The 24,028-nt window shown below is 37.7% G+C and overlaps 2 protein-coding genes across 7 annotated transcripts; one reads left to right on the forward strand and one right to left on the reverse strand.

Annotated features, from left to right (window-relative positions):
• Positions 1-471: 471 nt before the first annotated feature.
• Positions 472-5,666, reverse strand: chtopb (chromatin target of PRMT1b). Of its 6 annotated transcripts, none has more exons than XM_022673571.2 (7): positions 5,543-5,666; positions 5,374-5,435; positions 3,719-3,815; positions 3,476-3,620; positions 2,973-3,117; positions 2,723-2,857; positions 472-2,160 (listed from the first exon to the last, which is right to left on the reverse strand). In XM_022673571.2, the coding sequence occupies exons 3-7, from the start codon at positions 3,778-3,780 to the stop codon at positions 1,979-1,981; spliced, it is 669 nt and encodes a 222-aa protein (XP_022529292.2). In that variant the 5' UTR covers positions 3,781-3,815; positions 5,374-5,435; positions 5,543-5,666; the 3' UTR covers positions 472-1,978. The 6 variants fall into 6 exon arrangements, with proteins under 6 accessions (XP_022529292.2, XP_007249739.3, XP_022529295.2 ...); XM_007249677.3 differs by having other exon boundaries at positions 5,523-5,663; XM_022673574.2 differs by having other exon boundaries at positions 5,412-5,435; positions 5,543-5,662.
• A 1,123-nt stretch (positions 5,667-6,789) lies between these two features.
• Positions 6,790-22,155, forward strand: smad10b (SMAD family member 10b). The gene is made up of 12 exons (XM_007249680.4): positions 6,790-7,277; positions 8,204-8,446; positions 11,785-11,959; positions 13,183-13,206; positions 15,347-15,541; positions 17,393-17,620; positions 17,877-17,981; positions 18,621-18,674; positions 18,801-18,984; positions 19,140-19,308; positions 20,060-20,198; positions 21,080-22,155. The coding sequence occupies exons 2-12, from the start codon at positions 8,213-8,215 to the stop codon at positions 21,289-21,291; spliced, it is 1,719 nt and encodes a 572-aa protein (XP_007249742.1). The 5' UTR covers positions 6,790-7,277; positions 8,204-8,212; the 3' UTR covers positions 21,292-22,155.
• Positions 22,156-24,028: the final 1,873 nt, after the last annotated feature.

A 24,028-nucleotide genomic window follows, 5' to 3' on the forward strand; every position in this document is an offset into this window, starting at 1 on the left:
CCTGTTCACCCACACACTGGTCCAGTGTTCATGGATTGTGCTTGGGATGCTAGCTCCAAATCATGTAATTGCCCCACTACTGATTACAGAGCTGCATGTCCTGCATTAGCAGGGGTAAGGCCTTTATCTTCTCCACTTCATCTTCTTTCTTCAAGTAACATAATAGTCAGACTGCTTCAGCCTTTATGAGCTGAACAGCAACATTTATCATTAAGTGAAAAAGTGTGAAAACGAGATCTGTTGCGACGCAGTTTGTGTGGTCATCTTTTAGTCTTTTATCAGTGAGCACAAAAGACTTTACACAGGACCCTGCTGGCTGATTGATGGACTGTTCTCAGCGCAAAAAATGTTCAAAATGTTGGCATGGATAATGTAATACGTAATTTGAAGAGAAACAGGTAGTTAGTAGGTAGAAAAGATGTAGGTAGGGTCACCACAAGCTTCTGCAATTAGAACAAACTATTCAAAACTTTTTTTAAGTCTAATGTAAACAAATATTTATTTCAGTTTCACAATGGTTATTTATGGAGGTCCTTGGGTTCATTGTTAACAGTAAAACAAGCATAACATCTTTTTATAACTGATTGCCAGCTCTGCAGCTTGATAGAGATTCTTCTTCCTTATTTCAAAATGAAAATCTTCAGTATCTGCATTTTTGTGAACTATTTATGTACTTGAAAACTTATTAAACTAGGAATATGCCATTACTGCATATAACAAAATAGGTATTTTAGTCAACAATCAAATAACAAACATTTAACACTGTCTGCAGCAACACAGCCACACTGTTAATGTGGGACAGCAATACCTTTCCAGGGAGCTCAGCTTTTTAATACAGTATAAAGCAAGCATTTAGCCAAAATTAAATCTGAACTGCACAATTTAAATTATAGCTTAAGTTAACAATACACAAAGCTATGAAAGAGGCAAGGTGCAACCTTTATCTGCAGGAAAATGGCTAAACCTCACATTGCAAAAACACACAGAAATGTAACTCTAAAGGGGAAAGAAAGAAAATCAAGCAAAAATAATGTTGCCCATTCTCATATACCATGCTGATTATTAACACCAGTGGCCAATGAAGAGCATTACTTTCAGTTAAGCTCAACACCATTTTAGAACACTTAACCATAAACCAGACTAAGATCATACATTTAATGCCAAGAAATCTTTTTAACTTAGCAAATAGCCTTAATTGAAGTGCTTTCTTAGGTAACAGCTTAAGAAAAATGAAATTAACTGCTTTCACCTGCCTTACATTTCAAGACCATCATCAATGGAAGAGCTACAGACTAGCTACAGCCTATTACAACAATTTTGTAGAAGCACTTTTTTAAATTAGCTTAAATTAGCTAATCACACCACTTGCAAATAAAACAATAGAATTTGAAAAACAGAAAATCACTGTATGATGTAGACTTATCATTCAAATAGGCCATGTTCATACAAACAGATCCATTACTCAAAATACAAATACGACAATGCTCTAAAGCAATGTTCCTCAGCTCCCAGTGAAGCCTAGTTTCAACTATTCCCTGCCTCACTACACTTTGTCCAACACTTTTTGGGATAAAGTCCAAGGTGCGTTGAGTAAGTGAATAAATGGATCTCTAGTATTGTATGTCATAAAGTGCAGGGTAAATAAAACACCACTCTGTAACTCAACACCATTTAGTTTAGCCCAGTACCAAGTCTACTGCTCCAAAATAAAAATTACAAACTATGCACATATTACATAAACCAGGGACTCTATGGTATAAATCACTACAGCCCCGGTGTAGGGCTTTAGTAAGTGAAATGGCAGGGGCTAAAGGCAAGGCAGTATAGATGTAAAATAAGACCCAAAAACCACTTTCTGATTCAGGTTTGATCACAAATATTTCAAGCATCTTAGTCAAACAAGTGAACATTAAAGTATGTTGTCTTTTTTTTCCAAGGAAGGCAAATCATAAAACCTTCATCCCATAGCCGGGACAAATTACAGAAAGTCCCCAGAGTCAACTTCAGCCATGTAAGCATCAAGCTGTGCATCCAGGTGGCTCTTGGTCATAGACATATAGTCATCCAGTTGTTCATCCAGCTCCTCTCGAGTAGGAACAGGTCGACTCTCTGCCCAGCGTCTTCCTCCACCCCTGCCATGGCCTACAAACATCCCGCGCCCTTAATATGCAAAGGATACAAGGATTCAAAAATTGAAGTCAGACCAAATATGGTCAGGCTTCCCATGCAAGTGGCCAGTGTTCTAACTGTACTATAATACAGACCATGTACTGCTTTACTCTCTGCAAGCCCTTTATTAGCTACCCCTGTACATCTACTCATTCATACAAGCATTGAATTAGCCAATCACTGTGCTATACATGCAATTCATTAAAATGATACATATACTGGCTAGAAGCCTCAGATATTATGTCAACTTACAAAGGAGATGCATCAGGATTCCACCAAAGAACGTGTGCTAACTGATACAAAAAGCTCATCAGAAAACTGTCCAGCATATCTGATGGGCTACTTGTTATGTTACTCTACTATTTGTAATTTTTAAACATAAGATCTACATATATCATGTTAGGTTAGGTGTCCAATGTGAGCGTAATGTATGTTCACAATGGGTATTGAGTTTTGGTTCATGCATTATTTAACAATATGGTGAATAAGCATGGTGTAGTGAGCTGAAAAATGTTCTTCTTTGACAGTATGGAATAAATATTAAATCTCTTACCACTGCCTCTCATAGATCCTCTTACTCCTCTGTTTTGCATCACTCTTGGTTCACTTACAGACGCTCCCTGGTACTGGCGATTTAAGCCCTGATGTGTCACAAAACCAGACACTACACCTTGCAGTCCTCTCACACCTACAAATAAAAAAAAAATTAACCACGCTAAGCAAAAAGGGAACTGATTATTTGAGCCTAAATTCATTTCACACACTTGACAAGAGATGAGCTTGGAACGCTTGGAACTACACACATCTCACTGATAATGTTCCTCTAAGTGACGGTCCTCTTCCTCTGAGCTTGCCCGAGCGTCTGGCCACCCCATGCAATCCTCCTCTCATCAGGGGCCTACTCAGCCTTGCCTTAATGTTCCCCCTACCTAGACGATGCTTCAGACTCTGTGCATTGAAGAAAAAAAATAGACACAGTAATATCCTCCGTATCTAAGCAGGAGGAACACATGGATAAACACAGCAAGCCCTAGCGATATAGCTCTTTCTGAAGAAACAGCTCAATCATTGGTCAAAGGTTCACAATGTTCACACAGGATGAACACGTCGTCCGTTCTGATAGTTATGCCTATAATAAGTCATGCTTCAGTGTTTTTTTCTTATACAAGTCATGAGTATTACAATTACACCTCAAAACATAGTATAGAAACATTAAAGCTAATAACATCAAATCACAACATAATGTTCCAATTCTTATTGGAAAGACAGGATTGTTTTTTTTTGTTGAACTACAAGTGAGATGCACCGGTATATTACGCAGGGCAGACAGTACTGAAGGCCAATTGGCCATCTGCTGAGCCAGTCGCTGGTTCTTCAGTGAAGCGGTTTGAAGCTGCTGCACATTGCCTGAGAGGTCTATTAGCTCTGGCTTCTTCCCTATGCCGGAGAAACTATGAAACAATGAAAAAGATAGTGAGAGAGATAAAGCAGAGCAGCAGTAACCATAACAGAAAATTCTGCAGTCATGTTGAGATTTGGTTTCTCATACCGGTCATTAAGAGACATCAATGATGTGCTTTTCAGGTAGATCTCAGGGGAAGGAGAAGTCATCTTCAAAACTCGACAGTGTAATAGACAAAAATGAACTGGAAAATACATGAGAGGCTGGATTAAAATAAGGCTGTTTACTACCTTACAGGGTAGTTTCTGTGACGGGGAAGATATGTAATCTATGACTTGTCTTAAACTTAATCAATTTCTGGGAAACCAACCCCAAAATGAGTTCACCAAACATGGGCCAAAGTGTAAGTCACATTCTATTCTATTTAAATGACTAGTTGCTAGGATGTTATGTTGCTCTTTGCATATATTACAATTAGGATTTTCTATTTTCACTTCAGTGAATTACCTGCAGCTTTCCATAGCTTATTGATTTTACAAACCCTCAAAGCTGGATTCCCAGACAAGCATTAAGTTTAGTAGATTATATTTTCCTTTCAATGGTAAACCTCAATTTAAAATGCTGTGTAGACCAAGGCTAAGTTTCAAAGATCCCAGTCTGAGAAACTATCCCTCAGTGTTTCTCAACTCTGTACTGCCCTGCAAAGCTTTTTCCCCTTGCTTTAACACACCCACTTTAACTCCATAACAGACTTTTAATGAGCTGATCATTTGAATCAGGTGTGTTGGGAACAGGGAAAACACTGGGCCTCCAGAACCAGAGTAAAGAAACACTGCCCTAACTAATTAACTAAACTAGCTAGTTAGAAATGTGTCTTCTCATCGTCTTACTTTAACCCATATGAGCCCAGGCCCATTTCTGAATATTGATGCCAAGTTCAAAATTTAATCAGATAAATTTAGTGAGCAACTCACTAATGGTTTTATTATTATTATTATTATTATTATTATTATTGTGGGCACATGACTGTAAATAGTTTAAGGATTAATTCACAAATGACACAAAAACAATTTAATAACTTCTATTTTAACCACTATTGCATAAATAATGGGGTAGAAAAATATTTTTTTTAAAAGCTGGGCAACCACACAGGGCAACAAAAAAACTGTTTTCGTAAGTTTACAATATGAATGTAAGAAAACAGTAAGAATATAATGAGCCAAATATACTTGTTTACATAGTCTTGCATAAATATTTTTATTTATGACTCATTTGTACACCTCATTGTACCGGATTTAGATATGCGATGTAATATTATATTAAAGATAAGTAATATAAATATTAAAGTAAAGCTTTGGTATGGAGAGGTGGTTAGTTGCCTGAGGGAAACACTAAGCCATAGAGGGTTAAATAGAAATCAGGTCTAACTAAACGTATGGAACGTGATACGTTCAACGTTAATTAAACCGTTTAAATTGTTAAATTATTAAAACAGCGCTGTGGAAGCTAAATTACCTCCATCACTAACCTACATACAATAAATAAGATCAGATAAACAAACACATATTCACATATTGTACTGTCATAAGTTAAAGTGACTGAAAAAGTGCTGTAAAGAACTTTAGTTAAACAGCTTTTAGAGCCTCTGTGACACATAACGTTAACTAGATTAGTTTGCTAGCTAGGTAAGTTACTTCACCGCGGGCTCTTTTGATTAACTTTAGGTTTGGATAAACACAACAGACATTCAAAACAAACACTCAAACCTGTTAATGTATGTCATTAAGTAAAGTTTGACTTACTAAAGGCCAAACACGAGGGATTGTCGAAGGTAAGTTACCTCTTCTTATGTTGTTTTCTGTTCCTAATCAGAAAAAAAACTCACAATCAACATAAAGGCCTGAAATACATAAAGAGCTAAACCAACGTCGACACTAAACACTTCACTCACGCGCCAAACAAATAAATCACCTCAGCGAATCTCTAATAAACCCCCATTTACAATATAAAATAATAATTATTATTTAATTTCACACGCCACGTCCCGTCCTCACCACCTTCCTGAGGGGAGGAGTGAACGTTAATGGCAGTTGGGAGAGCAGGTTAGGTCCTGACATCTGATTGGCTGAACCACGCTCGCCCGACCGTAATATAATTTAAATTTTATATTAATACGCGGATTATTACAAACCCTGGCTGTGACCGAAACGGCTTCCTACTCCTTTATATTAGTGTAGCGCTATATAGGGAGAGACTATTTAGTTTGCTAAGTATAAATGCGTAATATAAATATTACGTAGTAAATTCGGACACTTTCTCATTATTAACATGCGCCCGCCCTTTTTGGGTACACAGACGCATTAATTTCCTGTTTTTGGGAGCGAAATGTCTCCCTATTTACTATTATGGCACTATTGAGTATGTCGAGCATTTTTCTCTAAGCGTCTGATTTTGAGGGCACTATAAACTACTATAATGCATTAGGATTCATATTCAATATTGCTGCATTATCACATGAGCTAAATGTGGCCCAGAATGCATTGCGAGCCTACTAAGCAACAGACAGCATCAAGGTTGCCAGATTATTACAGTGGGATTCAGATTAAAAAATCACTGTAAAACGTGTTTCAAATCCGCCAAATGCAAAGAAAACCACCCAAACAAAAACCAGCTGATTATTTATGTATTGAAGTCATGTACATGTTTAGCCTGAATTTTATACTGGTCAAGAAGCAATCTAGCCTTGCCAGTTGAGATAACTGCAGGGATTTTTACACTAAACTGTATCACTCCCGCCTGTAACGATTTGCAAAATGCGCGGAAGTGTGTCATTTTACATTTAACATGTTATGATATCTGTTGATATCTGATATCTGTTTTTTTTCCCACCTCTGGTCACATTTTAAATGTGTTTTTAAATGGACAATACGCATATGGATAGACCTTAAGTTAAAAGATATCTGTGCATAAATATATATATAAATGCAAATAAAAAAATATCTAATATTATATGTTGCTGGTTTTGCTTGTAACATAATTTACTTCCACTTTCCACAACATATATTTCAAACTTACCTATACATGTACCTAAACATCTGAGACTGAGAAGTATTAATGCTTTCGTACACTAACGTGTGAATTTAAATCAAGGGATATGGCAAATTTGCTTGAACACAATACAAATACACAACCTATTTTTTACTTAAAAAAAACAGTAGCAACAGTGTAATCAGAGTAAGAAAAAATGATTAGACCTGGATCAGTCTTATTTTATGTTAATTATGATTATTCACTGTCCTTCCAAATTCATCCAGTATAAGTGAGCATTTTAAGAAATGGGCTGAATTACAGTTGGTTTGTTGCTGTCCTGCTATAAGTCCTAATGACAGCTCTAGTTTCCACACAGACTCCAGACCAGTTACTTCAGTCGCGTCATCGTTGGCTGTGTGTTTGTCTGTCTGGAAGAGCGAACAATGGTGATTGGCTAGTGCTGGAGAAACTCTGCCCCCTTGCCTTTCTGCCCTCTCTCTCTCTCTCTCTCTCTCTCTGTGAGTGTGTGTGTTACCGAACGTCTGGGAGCAGCAGGATGTGCGAATGAAGGAGAGTGAGACAGATAAACAGACAGAGACAGACAGGCAGACAGAAGTTCAACTCAGTCCGGAGGAGGAGAACCCAGCCTTCACACATGAAGTGACAGAGAAAACCTGTAAGTGACCTTTTTTACATGAATTTCATTTTTACATTCATAACTTTTGTATGACCAATATTATGAGACTTAGTAAACATTTTTTGAATAGGACTACAGCCTGCTCTCTGTATGTGTGTATATATAATAATCTTCATGACTACATAAATCTTACTTTTACTGCTAATTGGACTGCATTAGAAAATACATAAATATCAATACAGAATATCCAGTGTGTGAGGACTATGAATTTAGTCAATAAGCTATAGTGTAAAACTATTTGTATGGTTTGAAGACTGATCTTGCTCATGTGTCCCGAGTTCTTGTGATCTTCATTTTTTCACCTTTTCACAATAAACAACCTACTGTAGTTAAATAGAGAAATTTATATCCTCTAACATTGATATCCTGATATCCTGTTACTATGAGCTTGTTCTAAGTTGTCATCATGTGTATTTAATTGCATTAAAAATTATAAATGGATGGAATACAGAAATCTATTGAACAATTACAGATTTTCAAGACAATTACAAGTAAAATCTTTTAAAAATGTGCCTGTATATATTATACACATACATTGAAATGCCAAAATCATGGGATATTAATATGTACATCTGGGGAATTGTGAGGTGTTGTCTTGTGAGTGTATCTGATTACTGGTCAGTGTTTTTGACAATATACAACGGACAGCTTAGTAGGTATTAATAATTGTGACCAGCAGCATCTGGCTAGACCTGTCCATTCGAACTAGCAAAAGATTCTGGCAGAATTCACCTATTTAATTCAGGAGGCATCACACTCATATTTCATGTGTAGAGATGAGCAATGATATCAGAATATCAGAAGAAACTAAGGTAATCCTGCTGCTATTGGTCAATGAAGTGCCTTCTCATTATCATCTCATAATCATAAATATGATCCCTCTCTTTCTCTCTCCTTTACTATAGGGACCAACAATGTCTGTCTCCCCAAGTAGCAGTGATGCGTGTTTAAGCATCGTTCACAGCCTGATGTGCCACCGGCAGGGAGGGGAGAACGAAGGTTTTGCTAAGCGTGCCATCGAGAGCTTGGTGAAGAAGCTGAAGGAGAAGAAAGATGAGCTGGACTCTCTCATAACAGCCATCACCACCAATGGAGTCCACCCCAGCAAATGTGTGACAATCCAGAGGACGCTAGACGGCCGGCTGCAGGTCTGAGCCCTATTAACATTGAAGTGAAAATTTATGTCAAATAATAGACTATAAAAATGTATTACATATTGTCGCTGTCGTATAAAAACCTTGTAAGTAGTACTTTTTTTTCAACAATTAAAAAAATTGCAATTAGGATCTATATAGTGTGGAGTTCATCACAGTTGGACCAATTTAAGTCAGTAAAATCTCATCTCTTTCTAAGTTAACATTTTTTTGTTTTATAAACTCACTGTTTTGGAGTTACAAGGTTTTGTTACCACAGTGACAATCTGTTTTCACAAGAACTTGCTGCACATTGTTAAACACTGTTTATAGTATGCACACAACTCTCAGAAACACCACTGTGCAATTCACACAATAGCAGATTCCTCCTTAGTCTAGTCCAATGCTGCAGTCAAAGGTTGTGAAATCCCTGAAGTCCAGTGTTGTAATCTACTGCTGTGTGACAGATGTGCCACTCTGCTCTTCACTCTCCATTTAGGCTGAGCTTAGTGTGACTGATAGTGTCACTGATTGTAGAGAAAATCATGTATTTTAACCTTAAAATCCCAATAGAAACACCAAATAAATACAGTAAATACAGAGTAAAAAATATTGAACATTTGATAAGGTAGTAAGAAGTTAAAAGAACACAGGGCTGATTATTGACTTTGTCTATTAGTTGTATTTGTCCAGTTCTGCCAGCAGGCATGTCTTAATTTGTGTGACAGCAGTATGTAACTTGGCTAAGAATTATTACCTCTGGGACCAGCTTGGAAACACCTCTGTAAGTTGTGAGGTGTTATCTTGTGAGTAAGGCTCAACACTGGCCAGTCGCTCATAGCAAGGTGACACGTATTATCGAAGCTCAAGATAGGTCAGATTGTGAGTGCCAGATTGGTGGGACATCCCATTGTCTACATTTTGTGGCATTTATCATTCCAGAACATTCCTTAATCAAAAGTGTCACATGTGTACCGTAAATACTTTATAGAAGGTACTACCACCCACAGTGGACAGCGCAGTAGGTGGTAATGAGGGTGACCAGCGCTGTCTGGTTAGAATTATCCGTGAGAACAGACAAGCGACAGAAATCACATCCTCTGTCAATGTAGGAGACCCCACACATATATCCTACAGGTCACTACAGTGTGCTATGGCTTCCATGGGACACAGTATTAGTTCCTGTCCTTTGTTTTTTTTATAAACTTTATTTATCCTTTAGAGAAAAATATTACAAACAACAAACAATCTTACATACTTAAATTTAGAAAAGTAACAGTTTTACATTTATAAATTCACAAAGTTCATAATCCTTCTTCCCTTCAGTTCTTTTACAATATGACTAAGAACCGTAGTGCTTGATACAAAAAATGTATCAATTGTGATCCTTGTTTTCGTTTTCCATAACTGATTTTTATGACATTACAGTGTATAAGTTTTTACAAAAAAAAGTTTACTAAGTTTTATTAAGCATACTGCACTGTAGTAATTGCCAGTGCCTGAGTTGTTTCCATAAAGAGCCATGATTGTTAAGGTGTGTGTGTTAAGAACCTTTAAATTGGTAAAGAATCTTTACTTTAAGTTAAGGCTCTTCAGAACTATAAAATGTTTCTTTACACTTACACCTCAATATGATTCTTTATAGAACCAAAAATGGTTCTTCTCTGGCTTCAATCAAAGAACTCTTTTATATAACTTTATATATTTTTTTAAAGTCTGCTACTGGCCACCTATATTTGACCTTTAAAGTAATAGTTTTGCCTTATTTAATGGCTTAACTAAATGGCTTATATAGTTATTGTTTTATACCTGGCTGTGGTGTACTGCTTTTTGCAAATGGGAAAATCTGTAAATCTCACATGTTAAAATCTTGATCTGAACGTGTCAGTTCTGTTCAGTCCTTTGAAACTTTAGATAAGTTTAGAAAGAAGAAGGCAATGCAGAATTGAGACTGAAAGTTCCTCCTCTCCCCTCCCCCAGCTGCAGAAAGTGCGAGGGAATGAGAGAGGAGAGAGAGGGAGGGAGAAGGAGGGGTGAGGGTGAGAGCGGGTTGTTTTGTCTGAGACACAGGAAAGGGGCAGGGTTAAGTTAAAGCCTGTCTGTCTCTGAGTCTGTGTATGAGTGTGTGAGAGTGTATGAGTGTGTGAGAGTGTGTGTGTGTGTGTGTGTGCCTATGTGTGTGTGTGTGTCTGTCTGAGAGGGTCAGTATTTGAAGTATGCATACACAATCTACACATGCTTTAAGAGTGTGTTCACTGTATTTCTGCGCTCTCAGCCTCAGGCTTTCAGTGTTTATTCCAGAAGTGTTTGTCTCAGCTCTAAACTCACTTTTCCATGGTGGCAGTATGCCATAAAGTGTACCACTTTACTATGGAGTCTGTTGATTATGAAATGTTTTGCTTGTGTGTGTGCTTGAGATCGGGAAATGTCTCTCCAGCTCTTTTGTGCCTGTGTTAGTGAAACATAATAGGAAATGGACATGAATTCCTGAATCTTTTTGTGGATACCATTGGGTCAATAGCAGTCCAGGATTCTTGTTCACAATACCACTGCAAACTAAGCAGACAGTGGCTGACAAACAGATGACCTAGATGGCAGACAATTTGTTAAAACCAAACACTGCTTCTCTTTGTCCAATGATGCACCTTTTCTCAATCTCTCACCAGGAGGTACACTACTCTAAAATAAACACTGAGAATTTTTTTTAGGGTAGCAGGGGAAGCCTTTCTCACCCTCTTTTGACAAGACTCATTATCCAATCAGACCACCTGTAATCATTTACATATCTGATCTACTGATTGAGACACATACTGAGAGAGAACCCTTATCTAAAGTTTACTTTCACAGATTGTACCAATTTACAAAGTCTCTATCGTGTTTTCTCTTATATTTAAGCAGCCCACACATATACTCCCACACCCTCTCTATCTCAGCTTGTCCTTGACACTGCAGTATTCTGTCTCTTTCTTGGTGTGATGTTATGCTGTTGGAATGGTTGAATCAGTCTGAATCATGCCGTGTTTAAGCTGGGAGCTGGGCGAGCTCAGTAGAAGCTTCAAAGCTTTACCACTTCAACACTCAGGCCTCAGGCTCTGTTATTTTATAGCCTTCTACATTCCTATACCCTTTTATTTCTTATCTTTTTATCTTTAAAAGAGTCCACCATGTTCAGAATGTGGTGGAGAATGTTTATAATAACATGTTCTTGCTCTTTTTTCTCGTGTGCAGTATTGCCCTTCTCTTTCTCTACACCGATATTCTCTTAGGCCTTGCTCTTTCTGCTCTTTATCTGCTCCTCATTACCATCTTTATCAACCAGGGAGATTAATAGTGCCCTGTCTCTTCTCCTCCAGGTGGCAGGACGAAAAGGCTTTCCTCATGTCATATACGCTCGGCTGTGGCGCTGGCCAGACCTCCACAAAAACGAGCTTAAACATGTCAAGTTCTGCCAGTACGCCTTCGATCTCAAGTACGACAACGTGTGCGTCAACCCCTATCACTACGAACGGGTGGTTTCTCCTGGCATCGGTATGTGTGAGCCCTCATTAAATAGATGGCTGCAGGAAAATATGAGTGTTATACTAAAAGAAGAAAAGCAGACCTGAAACTTTTAATGAGGCTTGCAGAACATTTGTGGAATCTTGGGCATTTTATTAATAAATTGTTTTTTTATATGTTTTTAATTACTTTAATACAAATATATTCTTGCTAACACCTAAAAATGTTCACATAATCTCATAGCCTTGCCAAAAATAGTTCTACAAAATGACAAGACAGATAACAGTAATTCTTAATTGTTCAAAGATATTTTAAAATCCTTACCAAGACTCATGTTCATCTACAGTTTTCCTGTAGAAGGCCCACGAAAGCTTTTTAATTTCACTGTGGTGATACCACTTCCTTCAACAATAAAATTAATCTAACCAAACAAAGATGCTGTTTACACCTGGTCACTTAATCCATTTTGCATATCAGGGTTATATCTGGTTTTGGCCATTAGGCCCAAAACCATTTCAGCGGTTTTATTCTATAAACTACAGACAACAGTTCTCCCAAATAGAAATATTCCTATTAGAAATATTGTCATTTAAAGCATTAATTTGCAGAAGATGAGAAATGGCTGAATTAACAAAAAAAGGTGTAAAACTTTCAGACCTCGTGTAATGCAAAGAATTTATAATATGATACTATTATTTTATATTTGGTGGAATAACCCTGGTTTTTATTTACATTGTTCATGCATCTTGGCATGCTCTCCTCCATCAGTCTTACACACTGCTTTTGGATAACTTTATGCCACACCTGGTGCAAATATTCAAGCAGTTTAGCTTGGTTTGATGGCTTGTGATCATCCGTCTTCAGAGGTTTTCAATTTGGTAAAATCAAAGACACTCATCATTTTTAGTGGTGTCTTATTTTTTTCAGAGCTGTATGTGGTTTAAATCTTATCAGAATACATTCCAGATACGAGTAACATGATGTAATCAGGTGTAAATGGGGTCTATATGTTTGAGGTAATAAGACAGGCTCCTCCAGAATTCTCTATGTCGGTGCCAAGACACTTCTGGAGGCATTAATTACTTGGATCAGAAGGAATTTATGGAGCAGGGTTGGAGACCACTGAATAAGTTATTATATTTTTCTCTCAGTATTGTTTAAATGAAGTTAAGATGTATCCTAATATGTTCAAAAATACATAGGAATACAAAGAAATTAACTTGTGTTTCTGTCTCTGCTCTTTCTGCCTGCAGTTGGACTGAGTTTGCAAAGCCCAGGTGAGAGAGCCCATGTTCGGGTATCACTTGTTGTATCCCTGCCTGATTTCTGGTACTATATCTGAATGTTATTAGCTGTGTGAGAGCAGGGCTTGTTTTCATGTATTATTTTACATGCTTAACGTTCACTTCTCTCACTGAGAACGAGACACTGGCTCTCCTAACACGTAGCCGTCCTACTACGTGTCCGCTTGACCCAATTCCCTCAAACTTACTACAAACCATCGCACCTGCAATCATTCCGGCTATAACTCACACCATCAATGCCTCTTTAACTTCTGGTGTTTTCCCAACTGCTTTCAAACAAGCACATGTGACACCACTGCTTAAAAAGCCTTCTCTCAACCCCGCCCAGGTTGATAACTACAGACCGGTCTCACTCTTACCCTTTCTCTCTAAAACACTCGAGAGAGCAGTTTTAAATCAGGTCTCTGGCTTCCTCTCCCAGAATGACCTCCTGGACCAGAACCAATCTGGATTCAAAAAAGGACACTCTACCGAGACGGCTCTGTTGTCTGTGACTGAAGCGTTGAAAACTGCTAGAGCTGCAGGCCAGTCCTCAGTGCTCATTCTGCTGGACCTCTCGGCCGCCTTCGACACGGTCAACCACGACTTCCTCCTAACTATACTTTCAAACATGGGGATCTCAGACAATGTGCTGTCATGGTTTAGATCATACCTCACTGGGCGCTCGTTCAAGGTGTCGTGGCAAGGACAGCTGTCCTCAGCCCACTTCCTATCCATTGGGGTTCCCCAGGGTTCGGTACTGGGTCCCCTTCTCTTCTCAATATACACTGCCTCTCTTGGTCAGGTTATCCACTATACCTGTCATTCTCACCTGAAGATCACTCAATCTCTGCACGGATATCGTCGTGTATCTCTGACATATCCTCTTGGATGAAGGAGCATCACCTTCAATTAAATCTCTCAAAGACTGAACTTCTGGTCATACCAGCAAAACCATCTTTTCAACACAACCTCTCTATAAGCATCGACTCTCTCTCTCTCTCACCGACAAAGGTTGCTAGGAACCTGGGTGTTATGGTTGATGACCAGCTCTCCTTCACGCACCATGTGGCCTCGGTTGCTCGATCCTGCCGCTTCGCGCTTTATAACATCAGGAAAATTAGACAGTTTCTGACGCAACAGGCCACCCAACTCCTGGTACAAGCAGTCGTCATCTCACGCCTCGACTACTGCAATGCCCTGCTAACTGGCCTCCCGGCCTGCGTAGTAAAACCACTCCAAATGATCCAGAATGCAGCAGCACGTCCGGTCTTCAACCAACCAAAACGAGCACGTCACCCCGCTGCTCATTGAGCTCCATTGGCTACCAGTTGATGCTCGCATCAAATTCAAAACTCTTACAATCGCCTACAAGGTGATGACAGAACAGGCTCCTTCCTACCTGCACTCACTCCTGAAGGCTTACGCTACCTCCCGCCCGCTGCGCTCCTCCAATGAACGTCGCCTCGCTTTACCAAACATTCACACAAAGCAATCCAGACTGTTCTCATACAGAGTTCCCCAATGGTGGAACAAACTACCTTCCACTACCAGATCAGGAGAATCTCTCGCTATCTTTAAGAGACTCCTGAAGACAGAGCTCTTCAAAGAGCACTTAACTCTCCTAACACCTCTAACACACTAACTACTTCAAACCCCATTTCCTTCTTCCCCTCCTTCACTTCTCTATCCCTTTATTTCCCTTCGACCTCCTTTAAGCCCTATCTAAAAATGGGTTATCTAAATTCCTATTACTTTTGTACTTCATTATTGTAAGTCACTTTGGACAAAAGCGTCTGCCAAATGAAATGTAATGTAATGTAATGTAATACATACAGTTATATGTAAATGTCAGCATGTTCTCTTTCAAAATATTGAAATCTATGTAGAACATATCAGGAGTGGGATTGATAAGGTTTGTTTGTGCATTTATAGATGAAATAAAAGCCTGCAGTGTGTGTTTGAGTAGATCTTTCTATTGAATTAAATTTTAAATCTGAAATTTAAAATCATATGCAAATTCTAGGTCAGTGCATTTACAGCTTGAAGCAAAATGTGCATGACCCTAGTTCAAGCTAAACTAAAGATTGACATACTGTTTTTGTACTATCTGCACTCTTCCTGCCCTCTGCAGGCAGGCCCATAAAGGAAGAATATATCCATGACTGTATCCAGATGGAGGGTCCGTCCAGAATGCCCTCCCAGCAGGACCACCATGCAACAGACCACTACAGCCAACAGCTGCCCCCACTCCAGCTTGCCCCTGAACCCCATCATCACCCCCCTCCCTCAGTAACCCTCTACCCCAGCCTGCCCCTGTCACCACCTGGTGCGTCTCACTGATAACACTCACTACATTAAAGCCAAGATAAGAGTGCATTGTTAAAGCAATGATAATTAGCATAATAAATGTCCAGTATTAAATTAGGGCTTGTTAGGCAGAATAATTGTGCTACACTTTTAGACAAATCAATATTTAATATAGCTGCTTTCTTAAGCATCCTTGGGTTTGAGAAAGACACTATATAATTTGAACTTATTATTCTTAAAGTAATGGTCAATGAATCCTCTACCAGATGTTCAAACCCAAAATATAATGTATATTACAAAAATAGAAATAGAAAAAGAAATAGAGATCAAATATCTAGGTCCACATTATTGGATAATGGAAGGTTTTTTTCACCATTTTTTCACTATTGGCAATTAAAACACACTGATTAAATACTTATTTACTTATACAGCAAAAGCAATACCTTGTAGGGGCTAAGTGTGCTGGTTCATTAATTCGTTATCATATTTCACGTTTTTAAAGGTTTTAAATCTTTAAAATGTAAAAGAATACACATTTTTCAGTCTACTCATTATCTGTGATTAAGTCAGAACATTGAAAAGCCTGTTCAGTTTCAATATCATCCAATATCGTTCTCATTTCAGCAAACCATCCCAAACCTCAGTCTTATCAGATATGTATAAATCCAATTAGATGAACATGAAAAACAGATCTGCTCCAGGTATCAGATTTCAAGATCAGACAGTCTGGTGCCTTAGCTCACTCTATACTCCACTCTACTGATCTCGCTGTCTAGCTTATCTACTGGTTATTAAAGCCAGGAGTACTGGAATAGAGCTTCAGTGATTACATACAGCTGTGGTCAGATGTTTACATACACTCTTCATGAACATGAACATCATGGCATGATTTGACTTTCAGTGAGGTTTTAAGGAATAATGACTTACAACTTACATATTTAATAGGAAATAAATCCCTATGGGGATGTTTTCAAAATTATTGAATTAAATTACCAGGGCCAGAACCTCTTTATTTCTTCCTTAGTGATCAGACTGACCACTTTAGACATTTTCTTTGGGTAAGAAATGCCAGGAATGTAAATATATGTAGTAATGAGGACTGACAGCAGCTGTTAGGTTGTCTGTGCCCACATATAAAAGGTTTGGTTGACAGCAATCACTGGATTGACCAACACATCCCTGCTAAAAACCCAGCTTAAGAAAAACATACCTTATGCTGGCCAAGAGCTAATTAACGAGTTAGCCTCCCAGCATAGTGTATTTTTTTTTCTGGATAACCAGCTGGTCATAAGCTGGGTTTCTTTGCAGGGATATCATAACCAAAAGGTTCAGGGAACCTCCAAGAGCTTGTTAAAGGTCAAGCTGTAATTTGGTAAAAGAAATGTTGCCAGCTATTAGTTGCTGTATGTATATTTTTAATAATATTAAATTATATTTTTTGACCATAATTTTAGCAAATGAAGCTTATACATTAAATTCTTATGTTATTTTCTATTAAAGATGTATCTTGTTTTAAATTCCGCTTCAGAAAGATAACCCATAACTGTGCAAAAAGGACCAATATTGCCATAAACTTCAAGCATGAGTAAATGTTTGTATGTTATTTTTTGTTCTGTTATTTTATCATGTATTGTGCAAAATTCTACAAATTTAAAATGAATGTTCTAAAAACAATCTGACATGTTAATGCTATGCAACATTCTCTAAGAAAATAGAAAAACAGAATAGAAAATAGAAAAATAAAAAAACAGTGTTTTTTATTTTAGTTCATTTTTTAAACCCACTACAAAAAACAGTAGATCTATATTATTATTTTTTTCTATTAATCAATTGCTTAATCTAATAGTAGTTCTTGTCTGTCTGTGTACAGTGAGCAGTTCCAGGATATCCCTACAGGGGAGTCGTACTGAAGGTCTACTGCAGATAGCTTCTCCTCCCAGCAGGGCTTTACCCTCCAGTTCTCCCCCCACTACCCCCACTGCCACACACCCACCAACACACACAAATACACACACACAGGCTTCCACCCAGCAACCCGCTGTCAGCCAGGGTGACTACAGTACCCCCAAACACACACAGACACAGACCTCCTACCACAGTGAGTAATCATGTCTCAGTGTGTTACATCTGAATGACTAAATATGATGCTCTAAATTGACTTGATTTACTTGATTTTCCACACAAATAAAATATATTTCATCATATATTTCAGTTGAGATTTCATGCATTTATTAACAAATGTCAGTAAGCTGGAAGACAAAGGTGTAATTATAAAATAAGATTATTTTTGATCACATTTGAATCATATTGTCATATATTTGAATGCCATATTAACATGTTTCTTTAAACCTTAGCTACGACTTGGACAGGCACAAGCACTGCTTCATACACTCCCGTGGGAGCCCAACAGAATGGGCGGAATCAACAGGCAGCCCCTTCCCACCATACTGGTCATTTTTGTAAGTTCAGCTGATATATATACAGCTCTGGATAAAATTAAGAGATCACTTAATTTTCTGAATCATTTTCTCTGATTTAACTATTTATAGGTATATGTTTGAGTAAAATGAACATTGTTGTTTTATTCTATAAACTAAAGACAACATTTCTCCCAAATTCCAAATAAAAATATTGTCATATTGTCATTTAGAGCATTTATTGGCAGATAATGCAAAGAAAATAAGTTCATATTCATAAAGTTTTAAGAGTTTAGAAATCAATATTTGGTATAATAACCCTGTTTTTTTTATCACAGTTTTCATGCATCTTGGCATGTTCTCCTCCACCAGTCTTACACACTGCTTTTGGATAATTTTATGCCACTCCTGATGCAAAAATTCAAGCAGTTCAGCTCGGTTTGATGGCTTGTGATCATCCATCTTCCTCTTGATTATATTCCAGAGGTTTTCAATTTGGTAAAATTTGAGTGTTCTCTTATTTTTCCCAGAGCTGTATGTAGACAAATGGATGTACACATTTTGCAGAATATAATATAATATAAATAGAGGTCAACAGGCATGCAAATATAATTAATTAAGACTGTGCTACAAAAACAGCAGATAGATTAAATGTAAGAAGTGTTCCTTTTTTCTTAACAGGGTCACAACATCACACTCCAGCCTCATACCCACAGCCAGTCTCCAACCATCCAGGTACACATTAATCTGTACACACCAACAGCAACTTGTTCTTTTAAGCAGAAAAAGCAGAAAATAATCAAAACTTTATCATCATAAAAGCAGCCACTAGTATATACACACAGATTTTTTATCTTCCAGGTCCTGAGTTCTGGTGCTCAATCTCCTACTTTGAGATGGATATCCAGGTGGGGGAGATGTTTAAGGTGCTGGCTAACTGTCCCATGGTAACTGTGGATGGGTATGTGGATCCATCTGGAGGAGATCGCTTCTGTTTGGGGCAGCTCAGCAATGTGCATCGCACTGACGCTAGTGAGAGAGCACGGTGAGAGTGTGTGCTTACTGCTTCACTGTGCACCTACAGTACAGAAAAATCAAGATATAACCAATTCTTAATGAACTATTGACTTGGTATAATGCGTATAGCTCTGTCTGCTACCCTTAATGACTGACCTGTGCTGGATCTTTGTTCTGTTCCAGACTTCACATCGGTAAGGGCGTGCAGCTGGAGTGTCGTGGTGAGGGGGACGTGTGGATGCGCTGTCTGAGTGACCACGCTGTCTTCGTGCAGAGCTACTACCTGGACAGGGAGGCGGGGAGAGCACCAGGAGACGCTGTGCACAAGATCTACCCAGGTGCTTACATAAAGGTGAGATATACCATCATTAAGTATAGATCATATAAAACCTGTGTAAATTAATGGCCCATTCCAGAATTGCAGGTACACTTCCCGTATGGAAAAAAATATTGTTGATTTATTGGTTATTGTTTTTCTTCAGAGACAACTAATTCAGTGATCAAAAGCAGGGCTACATAGAAACACCTGAGCACTTTTTGTCACAACAATTGGCTGCCATGGCATTCATTCATATTAGAGACCAAAATGAATTTAAAAATAATGGAATGAGACCTTTATAAAAGGTGTAATGATGGCAGGGTTGACTACTGTGCAGATCACATATTTAACATGTTTAAAATATATTTTTTAATGACTAAATTAATACATAACACAGAAAATAGACATTATATGCACTGTATTTTATAACAGTTCTTAGAGTAAACACAAAAATCTGAAATTTTGAATTATTTTTAAATTTGAATCATTTTATGTTAATTCTATTTAAATAAAAAATCAGGAGTGAAAAGCAGTTAGTAATGTGTAAAATATAATTAAAGTATAATTAATAGTGCATGATATTAGTAGTAATGTTAATAAAAATTAACATACTAAATTATTGTACTAATAGTAGTTGTAGTAGTAGAAGTTACTCAATTCAATAAATTCATTACTAAATTGTAGTAATGTCTAAATTCATATAATTGGTATTAAAATAACAGCCTCCTTTCTCTCACTTCATTTTTACCCCTCAATTTTTTTCCCCCTCTTTCTCTCTTTCTAGGTTTTTGACCTCCGTCAGTGCCATAGGCAAATGCAACAGCAGGCAGCTACTGCGCAGGCGGCCGCAGCTGCGCAGGCTGCAGCAGTGGCAGGGAACATTCCCGGGCCAGGCAGTGTGGGAGGCATCGCCCCCGCTGTCGGTAAGTCTTCTATAATTTTTCTATAATGACGCCACTATAATCAAAATTCCTAGTAGAATATATATATATTTTAAACACAGACATACAATTCAACTTCTGGTCTAAACGCATTTAACAGCTGTGACCAATATTTGCATTTTTACACACCAAAAAGAGGAGAACATACAGCATTACACCTGTTGTCGTCTCTATACACTGCTGGCCACTTTAATTAGTTTTAAGATTACCATTTTTAGAATCTTATCTATCTCCAGAAGGACTGAAACTCAGGTAGGAACTAAAAAATAAATATATAATATCAGGGGCTGTTTTTTTTATTATGCACCAAATATTTTGACTTTTTTAAATATGAATATGTTTATCTGCTGTTCCTTTTGCATTGCTTTAGAATCCTGTTTTGTTGTTATTAGTTAATTTGTACTAGATTTCCATTTTTATATATATAATTTTTTTAAATGAGTTGCACGTTAATGTATGATATATGTATGATGATTTTTTTTCTTTTTTTTTGCACCAAAATATTTTGATTTGTTGCTTAAAAGAAAATCACATTATTTTATTATTAACAGTAATAGTATTATCTTATTTTTTTATAAAACATGTTCAGAAGTGGGCCATAACTTTGCTTTTACACCAAAACTAGTATGTTACTGTTTATCTTTTTTTTCCACAATTTGAATGTGGCTGGTGTTCTTTACATAATAACCAACAAAAAGGCTTCAAAACAAGCTTTGACTTCCACTGGAAGTTGAGATGTTTTTTTTCTTCCTCTGTATTTATATATGTGAGGTTTTCATGGCATTATATAAATAACCATCATTGTTGTTTGCACCTTCTGGGGTAATTTGCTGTCACTCACTCAGCTCTGTGTTTGTCCTAAGGTTTCTCAGCGGCGGCGGGTATAGGTGTGGATGACCTGCGGCGTTTGTGTATATTGCGGCTGAGCTTCGTGAAGGGCTGGGGGCCGGACTATCCACGCCAGAGCATCAAACAGACACCTTGCTGGGTGGAGGTGCATCTCCATCGGGCCCTGCAGCTGCTAGACGAGGTGCTGCACACAATGCCCTTTGCTGACCCTGGCTCTGCCAACTGACCTGAGGACAGAGCTTATAATGAAAGACAGCGGTATTACTGCAGCTCTTTCAGACCGCCGCAGACCCTGAACCAGAGAGAGAGAGAGAGGGATGGAAAGAGAGAGGGAGAAGGAGAGATGGTGATACGCTACATAGCTTCTCTCACATACACAGCACGTCCGCATGAGCAGACAGTGACTCATGGAAGCGGGCTAGAAACACGCGAGCTTTCCACTGCCACAGCCAGCAGACTGAGCAGACGGACCTCCACGCCGCACTGACCAGTGTTTAGTCCCCTCGTGGCACTGTTGACTCCATTACCATGGAACTGCAGACCAGAGGAAGAGAGATGTTTCAAAGCCCAGGTGAACGTAAGGCCTCGGAGGTGAAGTGTTCAGCAGTGTGCACTCGTGAGGGACCACTGCAACCTGTGGGCCGCCCTGACTGGAACTGGTGACTCATGATATTCTTGGCCCAGAAGATGCTTTGAGATGCTGAGTCATGCTGTAAAAACAGTGATGACACAGAGATACCACACACGCAGGTTAATAGGGAGGTTGATAAGGAACAGACAATCTTTATGTTGGTCGTTTTCAAGTTTTGGGGGTCACAGCACAGGGTTCCTACTAAAGTGCCTTTCTGTAACAATCAGACAAGCAGTATTTTATTGTAGAAAAAAGTAGGTTTTGGTAAAGCCAAAGACGTAGAAGTGATAATAAAATATTTATCAGTTTATTACACCAAAGAAGTTGATCATTTTCAGTGTGCAGTACCACAAGGTATCCTCTGATTTTGTAAAGCCATACATTTTGTATTACGCAATCAAAGAGAAAGCAAACCACACCAAAGACTTACCTGATTTGTTTAATACAAAATCTAACATACGATGTGTCCTGATGTGTGTGTGTTCAGTGAGACTTTTGAGTGTTTCTAATACTCGGCTCTGTCTCTATGCCCCCATGTTCTCTATGGTCCCGTTTACTCCTGGTCTCTTCATTTAACTAGTATCTGGATTGTATCCTGTTAAAATTTCAGCCACATGCATTAACAATTGGTAGTCTAGAATGTCTCCAGTTAGTCAGACTAAAATCTGTTACTTTGTGTGGCCAAATTTGCAAATCTACTGTTCAGGCTGCAATTATTACTGAAGTTTTGGTAGTATTAAATTGTGTCTGAGAAGAACAGATGTGTTGACATTAGGAGTGGAACATATGGCCCCTTAAATATTATCATGATATTTTAGTATTTTTGCAATAACAATATTTTTTTACACTAAAATATATCATTAGACTTAAGAATATAATACTGCAATTTTTTTACAGTATAATGGTCTCAATCATTCAGTAGAAACTAAAAAATAATATTTTGTGAATACAATCACTTAGCATGACTCCCACATTTTTTATAAAATAATTAATAATGTAACAAAATAAATTATGTAACATAAAAATAATGTAATGTAACAAATGATCTACCACAATACTAAAGTGCAGAATATTTAGTGCATGCATGCACTTATACAAAAGTACACATAAATCTTTAAACGAAAATGGCAAAACAAATACAAAATACAATTCATTCAAACAGAATGCCACTAATGTCACAATATAGTTTTATAGGCTGTTTACACTTATCCAGATATAATCCTTATACTTAAGAATGATACTTATGACGTGACAAGGTGTAAACAGGGTTTAGTTCTCTTTTACTCTTAGTGCTGCCTTGAGTGAACTTATTAGAGGGGTATAAAGCCCCCAGTATTGAGCTGGTAAGCAGCAGAACTGTGTTCAATAGAAAGATTTAGTGCCATCCAATACTTTTAAAGCTCAATGGTTTTCTTGCTGAATGCTCCAAAATCTAGTAGAAAGCTTTCCACAATATATCCTCTGAATTTGTAAGGTCATACATTTTATAACATACAGGAATGAGGAAGCAAAACAAAGCAAATATTTAACTTGTGTTCAATACAAATTAGCCCATGTTCTTTATTTCATATTTTATATGACCCTAATCAAGGTTGTATATTTATTCAGAGAAACACACTATTTCTGTTACATTTCTGTCAATTGCTGTGAAGCTCAGACTACATGCCCAATTCTTCATACATTTGACATATTTTTTTTCAGGCAATACAGGTATGCCTGTCAGACACAATATGATATTTTCTTGTTTCCATGACAAATCACATTCTGGGTTTGTAAGCCTAGTGATAGCATAACCATGAACAAAATAACACTGGCCAGTTTAATCTTTATTTTTAAAAAAGGCATAAGGCCTATTTATGTGAATTTAGTGCAGTGCATGGTGAGTTTCCACTGCACAGTGTTTGGCAAGTTAAATAATGTTAATATTAATGTCTTTTAAATGTGAGAGTATAATCAAGAAAACATGTGCATTGTGTCTGTTACAAACTCCAAAAGTAAGAAGTATTACAACACACACTGTGTATAATGAAAATATATTTAGGTATTATTATATTTTTGCCATATTGCCACTCGTGATTATACCCAGATTTCCACTTACTGTGCTCTCAGTCAGCCAAGATATGTTTGGCATCTCACATGTGCTCCCTTAACTCATAATGGGAGATGGATGCTAATGATGGTAACAAACACTGGACTCAGTTACCATTAGTTTCATTGCCACATGCCAAAATACATGGTTTGTAATAATGTAACTTTTTTAAAATATTAGTGATTCAGTTAAACTGAAAGCACAGACCATATTTAAATGATTAAGCTAAAACTGAAAATACAT

The sequence above is a fragment of the Astyanax mexicanus genome, chromosome 6 (assembly GCF_023375975.1).
Source record: "Astyanax mexicanus isolate ESR-SI-001 chromosome 6, AstMex3_surface, whole genome shotgun sequence".
In the NCBI taxonomy this organism is placed as follows: Eukaryota; Metazoa; Chordata; class Actinopteri; order Characiformes; family Acestrorhamphidae; genus Astyanax; species Astyanax mexicanus.